The sequence below is a fragment of the Littorina saxatilis genome, linkage group LG7 (assembly GCF_037325665.1).
Source record: "Littorina saxatilis isolate snail1 linkage group LG7, US_GU_Lsax_2.0, whole genome shotgun sequence".
In the NCBI taxonomy this organism is placed as follows: Eukaryota; Metazoa; Mollusca; class Gastropoda; order Littorinimorpha; family Littorinidae; genus Littorina; species Littorina saxatilis.
The window spans coordinates 30,127,092-30,141,666 of NC_090251.1; the positions used below are offsets into that span (position 1 = coordinate 30,127,092).

A 14,575-nucleotide genomic window follows, 5' to 3' on the forward strand; every position below is an offset into this window, starting at 1 on the left:
AAGTTATGCTCAAATGAAGTGATTTTATGCTCAAAGTGATGTTGCAGAATCCGCTGAAATAGTTTTTCCCACTATCTGCCTGCCATGTTGCACACACAAAAAATGGACAAATTCCCAGCACTGAAGTTTAATAGTTTTATAATAATCTCTCTTTCTGTTTTGCAGTTCTGCCAGCCAACAGGGCATGCCCTGTCCACCCAGCAACAGCAGCCCACGTTCTACGTGGCTGTTCTCACAGACATCGACGCAGATCGACACTACTGCGCGACCTTCACCTTCTACGAGACTGTTGCCATGACGCCCTCCAAGCCCGACGACGTGGACGCCGATGACCATGACGCGACTCTCATCCACCATTCCCTGATGTACGCCCCCAAAAGTCTTGTGCTGGTCTCCCGCCTGGACTACTTTGAGGCATTCAGGGTAAGTAACTCTTGTTTGGGATAAGCTGCTACATAGTTAGCTCCCTTGCTAGTAAAATCTCTGTGCTTGCAGATAAATGTTAAAGCAGGGGTTACTGTAGTTGTTGTTTTGGTATGTTTGTGTGTGTGTGTGTGTGTGTGTGTGTGTGTGTGTGTGTGTGTGTGTGTGTGTGTGTGTGTGTGTGTGTGTGTGTGTGTGTGTGTGTGTGTGAGAACGCGCACACACTGTAATTTTACTGTGAAAATAGGACAAATATTGAATATTTGTTGTAAGATTTGTGTTTGTTATTGATCACTTCACTGACGGGCGCTGTGGCGGGGTGGTAAGACGTCGGCCTCGTAATCGGAAGGTCGAGGGTTCGAATCCCGGCCGCGGCCGCCTGGTGGGTTAAGAGTGGAGATTTTTCCGATCTCCCAGGTCAACTTGTGTGCAGACCTGCTAGTGACTTATCCCCCTTCGTGTGTACACGCAACCACAAGACCAAGTGCGCACGGAAAAGATCCTGTAATCCATGTCAGAGTTCGGTGGGTTATGGAAACACGAAAATACCCAGCATGCTTCCTCCGAAAGCGGCGTGTGGCTGCCTAAATGGCGGGGTAAAAACGGTCATACACGTAAAATTCCACTCGTGTAAAAACACGAGTGTACATGGGAGTTTCAGCCCACGAACGCAGAAGAAGAAGAAGATCACTTCACTGTTCGAGTTTTGGAACATCATCAACATTATTATCATCATCGTTATAATCATAATTTCTGTGTTCAATTATCCTGAATCTTTGTTGTTTCAGAACTGCCTGGGAGTGATCTACACAGTGCACATGGAGAACTTGCAAGTTCAGATTGAGACACTGGTGGGAAACATTTTGGGCTGTGTTCAAGTCCCCCCTCCCGGTAAGCAGTTGATGTCAAATCTTGGGCAGTCTATGTGTGTTACTTCATTCTTGTGTTGCATGTTGATAGACGGTTAAGGCACGTCTGTCTGTGATTATGTGGGGTCTGTTTGGGATTTTTTTTTAACTTGAAAAGTATAGAAAAGCCAGTTACAGTGTGCATCTATGTTGTTGTCTCATGATAAACACTGGCAGAAACCACTGCGGGGGGGAGGTGACGGGGTGGGTGCCTGCATGAGAGAGAGAGAGAGAGAGAGAGAGAGAAAGATGTTGTATGTGTAAACTTGAAGAGTAGAGCAAAAACAGCACAATTCTATGTGTGCAAATGTGTGTGTGTATTTCTGTCTATGTATGTGTGCGCCTGTGTCTGTGTGTGCACTGGGAAGACAGGGAGTGCATATTATCCTCTCTTGATGTTGTTTTGGTGACCTGTTTCAGGTGGGCCGCAGGTTCGGTTCTCTATAGGAGCAGGGGACCGCCAGGCCCTGCAGCCGCCGCTCAGCTCCACACTGCCCGTCAGCAATGACTCGGTGGCCCTCTTCTTTGATCAGATGGGTGAGGACTTCTTTATGCTTTTCAGTTTTTCTGATTTCAATTATAATAATGAGGCTATTTATATCGCACAAATCCTAAAAGTTCTAAGCGCCTCAGCAAAACATACACGCATCAATAAATTATGTTTTACACAATTCCAAATCAAATAATAATACACATCAAAATATACTTCTATACTTTACAAAGTTTCAATCCACATAATGCCAAGTTGATTTAGCTGATTTAATTAAAAATGCCGTTGCAGTTAGTGAAGTTGAGTGCAGTTCCAGTGATGAAAATGTAAATGAAAATAATATTGGTGTTGCTTTATCGATGGTGGCCATGTTGTTCGATATGATGTCAGTTTTCAGTCATGTTTGTGAAAGAAAGAATAGTGATAGTAGTGAGAGAATGTCTTGGTTGTGTGGAAGAGATGCAAATCATGACACAGAACAGCACTGTCACGGGGTAGTTCTTAGTCCACCTGTGTGGGTGTGTGTGGGGTGGGTGTGTGTGCCAGTGTGTGTGTGTGTTCCAGTGTGTGTGTGTGTGTGTGTGTGTGTGTGTGTGTGTGGGCATACATGCACAGGTGTATGCCTGCATGTGTCTGTGTTTGAGGGTAGGGGGAGGAGAGACCACGAATAGGTTGTCCTGAGCTGAATGAATTAAATATAATAATGACTATAGATTTGATTGGATAGTTGTTACTGGTCTGCGTGTATTCACTATGAATGGTTAGAGATTTGAATGTGTGTATGTTGGTCATGAATCAGTTCAAGCTGTTCAGTGATGTTTCTTCTTTGCTCAGGGATCAACAACGCCATCAGGGTCTTCTTTGCGGCGCTGACAGACCACAAGATACTCTTCTTCTCTAACAGCTACTCTCGCCTGACAGCCGCCTCCAGAGCCATCATCGCTCTTCATTACCCTCTCAAATACAGGTAACAGGATGGTGTACTTGTCATGGAGTTGAGAGTACTGTAAGCAGGCCTGAAAGTGGCGAGTATTTTACTCGCCATGGCGAGTAGAAACATGTAACTGGCGAGGAGAAAGGTTCATCTACTCACCAAATGCGAGTAAGGTTGCTGAAACAATGCTGAAACAAATTGTTGGTTTGGCTAGTAAAGTTTGCCCTCTGGCTGGTAAAATTTCAGAACCACTAGCCAAGGGCGAGTACACCATTTGTTCGACTTTCAGGGCTGGTAATTAAGGCACAAGAAAGGAATTACACAGGGACAACACACTTTCGATGCATTTATGCATTTGTGTATGTGTGTGTATGAGGGTGTGTGTGTGTGTGAGTGTGTGTGTGTGATGTGTGTGTATGTGTGCGTGCATGCGTGCTTGCGCATGCGCACGCTTAAAAAACATATGCTTGATCAGCTACATTAAACTGTGAAAATGTTTTGACTGTTTCAGCTCTGTATGAACCCTGTTTTACCGTGTTGATGTTTGCTATACATTTATACTGTGTATACTGTATACTTGGAGTGCTGTTTGTTGTTACAGCTATGTGTACATCCCCATTTTACCCGTGTCGCTGCTAGAAGTGCTCAACACCCCCACCCCCTTCGTCGCCGGCGTCCACGGCTCGCTCAAGGATCAGGTCTTGGACTTGGTATGTGCACATGATCAAAATTGTTAGGAATATTGCACAGATTTTGTGCCTGGTGCATTTTGTAAGCAGTGGATAGAGGATTTTTTTATTTGCATTCAAACAATCCTTTTTCTGAAAAATTGCAGTAGTTTTATTACAGTGGATTCTGCCTTATAAGATTTTTTAAGGTTTATTTTTTCAGATTTTCTGTTCATAACCTCTAAAACTTTACCTCTACATGTATTTTAAGACTCCCTCCTTTTTAAGACCTGTTTTTCTTAGATTTGTGGAGGTCTTAAAATGGGGTTCCATTTTAGTTCTAGTGTGAAGTGTACAATTGGTAAACTTCACTTGTACAGAACTTCTTCTTCTTCTTCTTCTGCGTTAGTGGGCTGAAACTCCCACGTACACTACGTGTTTTTTGCACGAGTGGAATTTTACGTGTATGACCGTTTTTACCCCGCCATTTAGGCAGCCATACGCCGCTTTCGGGGAAAGCATGCTGGGTATTTTTGTGTTTCTATAACCCACCAAACTCTGACATGGATTACAGGATCTTTTTCGTGCGCACTTGGTCTTGTGCTTGCGTGTACACACGGGGGTGTTCGGACACCGAGGAGAGTCTGCACACAAAGTTGACTCTGAGAAATAAATCTCTCGCCGAACGTGGGGACGAACTCACGCTGACAGCGGCCAACTGGATACAAATCCAGCGCGCTACCGACTGAGCTACATCCCCGCCCTTGTACAGAACTAAACAGATGCTTTGCTCCCAGAACTAAGTCTCTGACAGGAACTTAACAAATGCAGCTGTTGATGCTGCGTTCAGGTTGACTAGCGTTAATGTAACTGTTATAAAATCATTGTAATATCTGGTTATTTCTTTTTGTTACTATCATTCAAAGTGTTGCATAAAATTATGGCATTTTCTTTCATTTTTTTTCCAATTTTTATGGAGAAGCATATATATGTTTGTTCATGGAAAAAACATCAAAGATGTCTTTATAACCTTCTTCTTCTTCTTCTGCGTTCGTGGGCTGAAACTCCCATGTACACTCGTGTTTTTGCACGAGTGGAATTTTACGTGTATGACCGTTTTTACCCCGCCATTTAGGCAGCCATACGCCGCTTTCGGAGGAAGCATGCTGGGTATTTTCGTGTTTCTATAACCCACCGAACTCTGACATGGATTACAGGATCTTTTCCGTGCGCACTTGGTCTTGTGTTTGCGTGTACACATGAAGGGGGATAAGCCACTAGCAGGTCTGCACATAAGTTGACCTGGGAGATCGGAAAAATCTCCAGACTTAACCCACCAGGCGGCCGCGGCCGGGATTCGAACCCTCGACCTTCCAATTAAGAGGCCCGACGTCTTACCACCCCGCCACAGCGCCCGTCGTCTTTATAACCATTAATTAGCATTTGGTAATTCTGTGGTGTGATATTGCAATTCTCTTGGTTCCAATGTCTGCAGTTATGTTAAACAACCTGAGGTTCAAGCTAGGTTTGGCATTAGCAGGCTTAATGTTTGCATGCTCTTGTGTTCCAGTTGGATGTGATACTTGTGGATTTGGATGGAGGCGACATCCGGATACCAGAGTGCGTCACAGTTCCCGTCATATCAGAATCCATCTTAGCACGCGCCAAGAAAAGTCTTAACATGGTCAGTTGCATGCTTGTAGGAAAGTTTCTGTGGGTTTAGACGGCGTTTTATCTGATGAGGAATCTTGTGAATGTGTGTGTGTGTGTGTGTGTGTGTGTGTGTGTGTGTGTGTGTGTGTGTGTGTGTGTGTGTGTGTGTGTGTGTGTGTGTGTGTGTGTGTGTGTGTGTGTGCAGGCGACTGAGTGAGGATCAAAGTCGGGGAGAGAGTCGGTTTAAGTTTTTCATAATGACATGACTCGCCTCTTTCAATAGTGCTCTATGCATTTGGTGGTAGAATACAGTAGGTGATTTTTCCAGTTTTAAAAACAAGTGAACTTACAGATTGCGTGATTGCAGATCTTGCTGCCAGAGCTCCTGTCCGCTGACTATGCATTTCCTCCATCGCCCAGAAAACTTTCACCGCCAGTACAGCGAGTAAGTGGCGTACACGTTGAGACTTTGTACTGATTATGAGAGTTCAGAGATGAGAGTGTTGTAGTTTTTTTTTTTTTTTTTTTTTTTTTTTTTGCGCGTGTGACGTGACGCATGTTAGCCTTTTCGGTTTCTCACAAGACATCTCCACTCAGGCGACGAAAGTTCATGGGCCGACAAATCGCAAAATGCACGTGCAAACCGTGCTGGCGTTTCCGCCGGTGTCACGATTTCATCTTTCGCCTGTACATATTTCCCCCTCGACATATACTCAAGACTGAAATGTTGTTTCCTAGTAAAACAAGAAATTCCTCCGAGGTAGGAAAAACACCCCCGTCAAAGGGAAACAACCTTCTCAGTTGGTGGCAGTGACTGAGTGAGAATGGTTATTTCCCTTTGACCATTAAGATGTCCCTCTATAAGTCCTTGTATAATCTTAATCCACCAATAACTCCCTAACCGTGTGTTTGACTGGTCCCAATTTTTGTAAGGACCGTCTCAGGAATGTATAGAACCTGTTCACCAAGTTTGGTGACGATCGGTCCGTTCATTCTTGAGATCTATATGCGAACACAAACAAACAAACAAACAAACACATCGAGCGAAACCTATACACACCCCTATACCGGGGGTGTAATTAAAGGTGGTAGTCTACATTTTTGCTTTTTTTTCAATAATCTTATGGTTAGATCTCGCTAAAATGTTATGTCAGATGATGAATGAACCATGGGGGAAAAAGTTATAGAAAAAAAATATATGTAAAAAAAGATTTTATTTTGGGTAGCGTGACTCACGCTTCCAATATTTTGTTTTCTGTTGTTTTTCTGTTCTCAGCAAACAGAGAGTGTTGTAGTTGCTTATATGTATTAGGGGCTGCCACCTGCATGTTAATTAGAAGTCAAGGATCTTTCAGCTCCTTCGGCTTCATACTTTTCTTACAAAAGATGGCACTGACAGTAGTGCAAGAGGTGTAGAATTTGGCTTTTTGCATTCATAATATGATTAATTTGTAAAGACTGAGCAGGGTGTGTGTGTGTTTGTTTTTTGTTGTTGTTTTTTTTGCAGCAACGGAGTGCAGTGTAAAATACAAAGAGAAAGTTGACCACTGTGTGCATTAGAGTACATGGGAGCTTCATAACACATGTTTGTTTGTTCACAGGACAAAGAAATCCGCGCTGTGTTCATCCGGATGTTTGCAGAGTTGTTCACAGGGTACCGTTCCAGTCTCACCCTGATCAGAATACACCCTGAACCCTTCATCACCTTTCACAAGGTACACACATCATGGGGGGATTTTGAAAGAAATGGAAAGAAAAGATTGAAGAGTCAATTCCTTTACGTTGTTGTGTTTACCAGACCTGTTTACACTACACATTGAGCGTAGTAAACTACGATTTTGGTCCCCAAACTACGCAACTACGCATGCTTGTCTTATACTACGCAAACGTTTCGTTTCGACTACATATTTTGACATTTTGAATACGCAAAAACGCGAGCGAGTTCCGATCCATAATTTGTACTAACCGGTTGTGTACTGCGTGCAAAACATGCCCGGCGCCCGCGAGAGTAGCGTAGTCAGTTGGTCTTGCTGCTGTTATTACAACTATCGCGGGCGTTTCAGCACATACTTTTCTGAACGCGGTCACTTCGTAGCTCATTCTTTCTGGAGGGAAAAAAATGGCTACAGCGACGAACACGGATTCAGAAGACTTTGGCGATCAACCGCCACGGAGCAAAAAAAAAGAAGCTTGGTCAAACTCCCAGCAAGGCTTTTCTGCCAAAGTACTAGAGGAGCATCCATGCCTAGTTTCGTGGAGAAAAGGGAAGCATTTTGCCCACTGCACTGTGTGCAACACGGCTTTTTCAGAGAAGCACAGTGGGCTTTACGACCGTGTAACCGCCACAAGAAAAGCACTTCTCATGAGGAATTCGAGAAATCCCGACCAAAGCAGAGGGAAAAATTGGACTGTTTTGTGAAGAAACCCGTGCCAGGGAAAGAAGACCAAGACAAGCTCACTTTTGAGAGATCGGTAACCAGAGCAGAGGCCATGTTTTATGCAAATTTGCCTTCATGTTGATACACATACTCCCAGTCCCTACTTTTTGTGACTTGATGTTCTCAGATTGTCACAGGTCTTGAATAGGGGGTCCCACTGTATATGAACTGCATATCCCTCAACATAGCTTTTTTTTAACAAATGCATGGGTGAAACTTTTCCGCCTTAGGGCGGAAATCCGCCAAATGAAATTGGTCAAATGAAGAATTCCTTATTTTGAAAATCTGTAAAAAAAAAAATTTTTTTTTTTTTTCGCCGGCGATCCCATCTGTATTTTCTCTAACACAGTGACCGGACATCGCTGAATCTTTGTTTCCCTGAGCGCGCGAATTTTCGGACTACAGCTTGGCATTTGATTTGTTATCATTGTTTACTGTGCAAATTTGTGTGTTTGAGATACCAGGAAAGGCCTACTTTTACCCTTAAAAAGCCTGATTTTTCTGGGCCCCCTAAGAGGGCGTTGCCCCTGCACCCCACCAGGGCGTGGGCGGCCCCTGGACCCCGGCCTCATTTTCCTTATTTTTGATTCTGATCAGTTTCACCCATGCAAATGTTCCAAACTAGTTAATAATTTTTTTCTTAACAAATAAACTTAATGCTTGGCTTGTATTTTTGTGGGGGCTTTGTTTGTATTTGTATGAGGAGTATTGTTCACATTGTAATAGTTTTGTTTGGAGTGTTGAGTGTTTGTTTTAGTACGGTATAAGTAACTGTTCTGTTTTGCGGTTTGGGTTGATCAAATTGAAATACTACACATTCACCTGCCAAACTACACATTTGCCTTATTTTCACACCCAAAACTACACATGGTACATTTCAGGGGTAGGCAGGTCTGGTTTACAGTCGTTGTGCTCAAATCCAAAGCTGCGATGGTTCCATATATCAAACAAACGGCCTGATTGCCTTTTACTTTGACATTCCAGGTTTCTCCTGAAGCTCTTCTTCTTCTTCAGCGTTCGACGGTTGTGTCCCTTATAATCTTAGGCCTGCTGGTTCTCCTGAGGCTCAAAACCATTGGCAACTTCGATTTGTCACATATGAACATTGTTTTTTGTTACCCTGCTGGTTATGAATAAAAACTTGTGAATATGATGACAATGTTTTGTTGTGTTGCAGGCCAGTTTCCTGGGTCACCGGGGGATGGTGGAGGATGAGTTTGCCTTGCGTGTGCTGGAAGGCATGGGTTTCGGCGCTTTTGTGGCGGAGAGGGGGCCCCCCTACAGAGTCTGTGATATTTTTGATGAGGTAAAGCCTTTGGAAAAATATCTGTGTTACGTGTCAATCTCGTGGTTCTCAACAGAAATGTGAAAATAAATGTATGTTCATTCGTGTCTTCATTGTGGCTTGGAGATGTGATGCTTTTGGTTTGATATAAAATTGGTACAGATCACCTGTTTCAGAGAATACATAAAGGAAGTGCATCTATCTTGTTCAACTGAATTTGTCATTAACAAGTGAAAGGAAAAAGTAGTGAAAAGAAAAAGTGTAACATTGTTGTTGATCGATGTATTTCAGGTGTACGCCACAATGCCGGACCAGTTACGAACAGAACACGTGGAACCAGACAAGATGATGGAACACATTAAAGAACTGGCACATCAACTCTACCTCAACGTAAACACATTCTTATTCATAAAGAACTTTATTCAGTTGCAACATTTGAATATGTGTAAAGATGATACTTGGGCATTCTTCCAGTTCTGCTTAATCTACTGAGACTTGTCTTTTGAGACAATATGCTGCTCTTAACAAACTGATGTGGATTTGCAAGCGCATTCTTTCATGTATTGTTAGCTTCTTCCGGTGAAAAGTATAAGTTGGGTGAAGTTTTGGTTTGGGAATTAGGTGTGTGCATGTTTTTGCATGCATGTGTGTGTGTGTGTGTGTGTGCATATTTGTGCATGCATGCTCCTGTGTAAAAAGACCTCATTATGGAAGATTTCAGTGTAAAGTCCAAGACATATTTTACATGTTAATAATTTGAATCCCAATAAAATGGCTGTATTTTTGGGAAGTATATTGGTATGTTAATAATAACTGATTTACATGAAATGTCTACTTGTGTGTGCAGGAGTGCCCCAACCCCCAACCCTACGTGGCCAAGATTCCCAAACCCACAGAGGGCGCTCACTCTCGCATCCACATGCCCCCCTTCCCCGTCCTCAACCCTCGCCTGGTGCAGGACATCATCGACGAGGGCATGGTCAAGCACAATATCAAGACCAAGTGAGTATGCTTTTGATATCGTTACCGATTAACCCCACGCATCATGATTTTTAGTCCTCCAAAAATCTGAAAACTATCAGGTCTTAACTCGTTGTCTCCCAGGTACGGATATATCCGTACCCACTCATTTGGCTCTATCTGACCAGGTACGGATATATCCGTACCCACTCATTTGGCTCTATCTGACCAGGTACGGATATATCCGTACCCACTCATTTGGCTCTATCTATTCGCTCAGACTGTTAGCTTCAGTCGCTTCCAGTAACGTCGATCTAACGCCTGCATTCCAGCGTGTTGATACATAGTTCTACACAGCTACTACAATTCTACTACAATTCTGAGTGACCTGCTGCAGCACAGCTGGTCCCGGCTAAACAAAAATTGGACAACATAGATGGGGTAGAAAGTGTTAATAGTATTGTTTGTTCGTTCATGGGCTGAAACTCTCACGGCTTTTATGTGTATGACCGTTTTTACCCCGCCATTTAGGCAGCCATACGCCGCTTTCGGAGGAAGCATTCTGGGTATTTTCGTGTTTCTATAACCCACCGAACTCTGACATGGATTACAGGATCTTTTCCGTGCGCACTTGGTCTTGTGCTTGCGTGTACACACGAAGGGGGATAAGCCACTAGCAGGTCTGCACATAAGTTGACCTGGGAGATCGAAAAAATCTCCACACTTAACCCACCAGGCGGCCGCGGCCGGGATTCAAACCCTCGACCTTCCGATTAAGAGGCCGATGTCTTACCACCCCGCCACAGCGCCCGTCTATGCTTATCATATCTTGTCGTTGTTTTTGTGTGTGTACATTTTCACCTTTGCATTTTTCTCTTTTCCAGACTCGCCAACGTACGACCATACCAGATGCGAATCGTTCCCATGGGTCTTCCCATCACGTCTGCAACAGAGCGTCAGCGACTTGTCGAGAACAACGCACGGCGACTGGAAGTTCTCAAAAACTGTGTCTGCTTCATATTTGAGAACAGGATATCTGATGCCAGAATTGTAAGTGATTTCATGTTTTGTACTCCGTTCTGTTCAGACTTGCAGATGAATAGTTCCAGAGATTTACTGAAATACGAAAAGAAGAGCATTAAAAATTTCTTCTTGTACTGACAAAATAAAGACATTTGCTGATATTTCTCTCTCTTTTTGCACATACTAAAAAAATCAAGAATAGCATTAATGCAAGAGGTACGCTGTAACAAATATTTAGATGCAGTTACCGACTAACATTAACTAACTTTTCACAATCAAATATTTTTGTATTGTTCACTAACAAATGTAATCCCTCATGCTTCTTCAAAAACATAGTTATACCATACCTTGATCTGTGTCAGAGACCATTCTCCTGTACAGTGGAACCCCCCCTTTTAAGACCTCAAAAAATCAGAGAAAATCAGGTCTTAAAAAGGAGGGAGTCTTAAAATGGGGGTAAATTTACAAAGGTTATGGACAGAAAATTTAAAGAAAGGGGGTCTTAAGAGGGAAGGAGTCTTAAATTGGGGGTTCAACTGTCTTCTTCTTGCCCTCAGATCTTCCCAGCAGTGTTGCGAGCACTGCAAAGTCAAAAACATAATTGTACCAAACTTTTATCTGTGTCTGAGATCGTAGTCCTGTACCGTCTTTCTTCTTGCCCTCAGATCTTCCCAGCAGTGTTGCGAGCACTGCAAAGTCAAAAACATAGTTGTACCAAACTTTTATCTGTGTCTGAGATCATAGTCCTGTACTGTCTTCTTCTGGCCCTCAGATCTTCCCAGCAGTGTTGCGAGCACTGCAAAGTCAAAAACATAATTGTACCAAACTTTTATCTGTGTCTGAGATCGTAGTCCTGTACCGTCTTTCTTCTTGCCCTCAGATCTTCCCAGCAGTGTTGCGAGCACTGCAAAGTCAAAAACATAGTTGTACCAAACTTTTATCTGTGTCTGAGATCGTAGTCCTGTACTGTCTTCTTCTGGCCCTCAGATCTTCCCAGCAGTGTTGCGAGCACTGCAAAGTCAAAAACATAATTGTACCAAACTTTTATCTGTGTCTGAGATCGTAGTCCTGTACCGTCTTTCTTCTTGCCCTCAGATCTTCCCAGCAGTGTTGCGAGCACTGAAAAGTCGAGTGGCTCGCCTGGCCCTGACCCAGGAACTGAGTCACCACGTGCACGCCAACAGAGCCATGCTCGAGCACCAACAGTTCGATCTCGTCGTCCGCCTTCTCAACTGTGCACTTCAGGTAGGCTGTGTGTGTCTGTGTGGGGGGGGGGGGGGGGGGGGGGGTTGGAGGATCGAGTTGGATGAGAATGGGAGAATGTGGGACCCGGTGGAGAGAGTGAGTTTAGAATGGGTTCAGAATGGTGTGTTGTGTGTCTTTTGACATTTTTCAATATGAATGCATCTTGGTGCTTTTTTGACTCACATGCGAAGCAAAAGTGAGTCTATGTACTCACCCGAGTCGTCCGTCCGTCCGTCCGTCCGTCCGTCCGGAAAACTTTAACGTTGGATATTTCTTGGACACTATTCAGTCTATCAGTACCAAATTTGGCAAGATGGTGTATGATGACAAGGCCCCAAAAAACATACATAGCATCTTGACCTTGCTTCAAGGTCAAGGTCGCAGGGGCCATAAATGTTGCCTAAAAAACAGCTATTTTTCATATTTTTCCCATTTTCTCTGAAGTTTTTGAGATTCAATACCTCACCTATATATGATATATAGGGCAAAGTAAGCCCCATCTTTTGATACCAGTTTGGTTTACCTTGCTTCAAGGTCAAGGTCACAGGAGCTCTTCAAAGTTGGATTGTATACATATTTTGAAGTGACCTTGACCCTGAACTATGGAAGATAACTGTTTCAAACTTAAAAATTATGTGGGGCACATGTTATGCTTTCATCATGAGACACATTTGGTCACATATGATCAAGGTCAAGGTCACTTTGACCCTTATGAAATGTGACCAAAATAAGGTAGTGAACCACTAAAAGTGACCATATCTCATGGTAGAAAGAGCCAATAAGCACCATTGTACTTCCTATGTCTTGAATTAACAGCTTTGTGTTGCATGACCTTGGATGACCTTGACCTTGGGTCAAGGTCACATGTATTTTGGAAGGAAAAATGTGTAAAGCATGTGAGTCGTATGGGCTTTGCCCTTCTTGTTTACAGAATGATTCCAGTCTTGACGAAAATGGTGTGGCCTACAATATTCTGCCACTGGCGACAGCCTTCTGCAGGGTAAGTTGCTCGTAATCAACGTAGAAACAGAGGTTCATAGCCCTCTTTCACGTTATTCATCGCTTGTATTGTTGAACCAGAAGTTTGCACCAGGAGTAACTTTTTTTATTAGTTGTGCAAGACAACTGCTGAAAGTACAGTCGAACCCACTTAAAACGAACACGCTAGTTACGAATTTTGACTTATAACGTATTAGTTTTAAGTTCCCAACTGAATACCTCTTTCTTCATGCTTAAAAAAAATGCTTGAAACGAATTCTTTGTAACGAATTTATGCTTATAACGAGCACTTTTTGGATTCCCAAGCATGCATCATGTCTGTAATTTACTCACGCTTATGACGAAATCTTTAAACTCGTCCCGAGATCGACATATCATGGGAATTTGAGAAGTTTGAATACATGTGTCAAAGTCTTCCCTTGCGTCGACTGCTTGAACCATTGCTCAACCGATCACTGAATAAAGTTAAACTGATTACACTGTACTCACAAAACAATTTCAAATTTAGAATCAAAGTGATTGATAGCTCAGACACTGAACATGAATGACTGACTGACGTTTATTTCCTTCGCGAATACCAAAAACGAAACATCAATGTTTTGAACGGAAGCCATTGCCAAAAAATATAGATGCTAGAGTGGTTTCCCTTGGACAAGGGAAACCACACTCTCAACGTTTGCGTTCGCCGGTTCGCGATAGTTTATCAGTCAGTCAGTGCTTTCGATTTGGATTTGAACATCATGTTGCAACCAAAAAAAAAACTAAATTGGCCAAGAATTTGCTACCCGTCGCCAAGGTAAGTGATTCCGGACGAATGATAGGAACACCGCGAATGTGGACAGTGTCAGTGTGTGTGTGTGTGACCAAAAACGTAACAACTGGATGACACATCTGTGTGCTCACTCTCACTCAACTATCATCACTCAACATGAGACACACATGAACATGTAACTGAATATGTCACTTTATTGTCCAAACGTGAAGCAGCATGAAAGTTGCGAAAGAAACAAATTGAAACACCATAAAATGTACAAGACTTAAAGAAAAAAAAAAAAAAAAAAAAAAAAAAAATTAAACAAAATAAATCAATTTTCTTAATACGAATTTTGGTTAAGACGAACTTTTTTTCCGATCCCCAGTGATTCGTCTTAAGCGAGTTCGACTGTAATTGAAATAACCAGGGGAAAACTTGTATAGTATTGAAAATTAAAAAGTTCAGAATTTCTGTACATGCTTGCGTGGGCTAACTGTATTTGAGGTAGATCTTGTTTTTGAAAAGATTGCATACAATATACTTTTAAGACTGTTCTTGTCTTTCATTTTCTGAGCACATATATGCATGCTACATGACCATGCATTATTGTGTATAAATTCTGATTATCGTCTGCATCTTAATCTTTCTTTTCCTCCTCAACAATCTTGTCATATGTTGTCAGCTTCATCATCTTTATTGTCGTCATCATCATCATCATCATTTTTGAAGTCAAAACCATCGTCATCATCATTTTTGTAGTCATCACCATCGTCATCATCATCATTTTTGTAGTCA

The 14,575-nt window shown here is 42.6% G+C and overlaps 1 protein-coding gene across 3 annotated transcripts in view; it reads left to right on the forward strand.

The window, feature by feature from the left end:
• Positions 1–14,575, forward strand: part of LOC138971135 (myotubularin-related protein 13-like) — an 86,012-nt gene that overhangs the window by 24,069 nt on the left and 47,368 nt on the right. For all 3 annotated transcript variants that reach the window (XR_011457175.1, XM_070343765.1, XM_070343766.1), the window contains exons 3-16: positions 166–423; positions 1,212–1,314; positions 1,752–1,868; positions 2,656–2,788; positions 3,357–3,465; positions 4,994–5,107; positions 5,444–5,521; positions 6,678–6,791; positions 8,692–8,820; positions 9,091–9,189; positions 9,647–9,801; positions 10,644–10,809; positions 11,878–12,027; positions 12,959–13,027. Coding sequence is in view for 2 of the 3 variants with exons in the window: in XM_070343765.1 (XP_070199866.1) it covers positions 166–423; positions 1,212–1,314; positions 1,752–1,868; positions 2,656–2,788; positions 3,357–3,465; positions 4,994–5,107; positions 5,444–5,521; positions 6,678–6,791; positions 8,692–8,820; positions 9,091–9,189; positions 9,647–9,801; positions 10,644–10,809; positions 11,878–12,027; positions 12,959–13,027 (1,794 nt within the window). In the remaining variant the exon portion in view is untranslated. The remainder of the gene's footprint in view (positions 1–165; positions 424–1,211; positions 1,315–1,751; positions 1,869–2,655; positions 2,789–3,356; positions 3,466–4,993; positions 5,108–5,443; positions 5,522–6,677; positions 6,792–8,691; positions 8,821–9,090; positions 9,190–9,646; positions 9,802–10,643; positions 10,810–11,877; positions 12,028–12,958; positions 13,028–14,575) is intronic.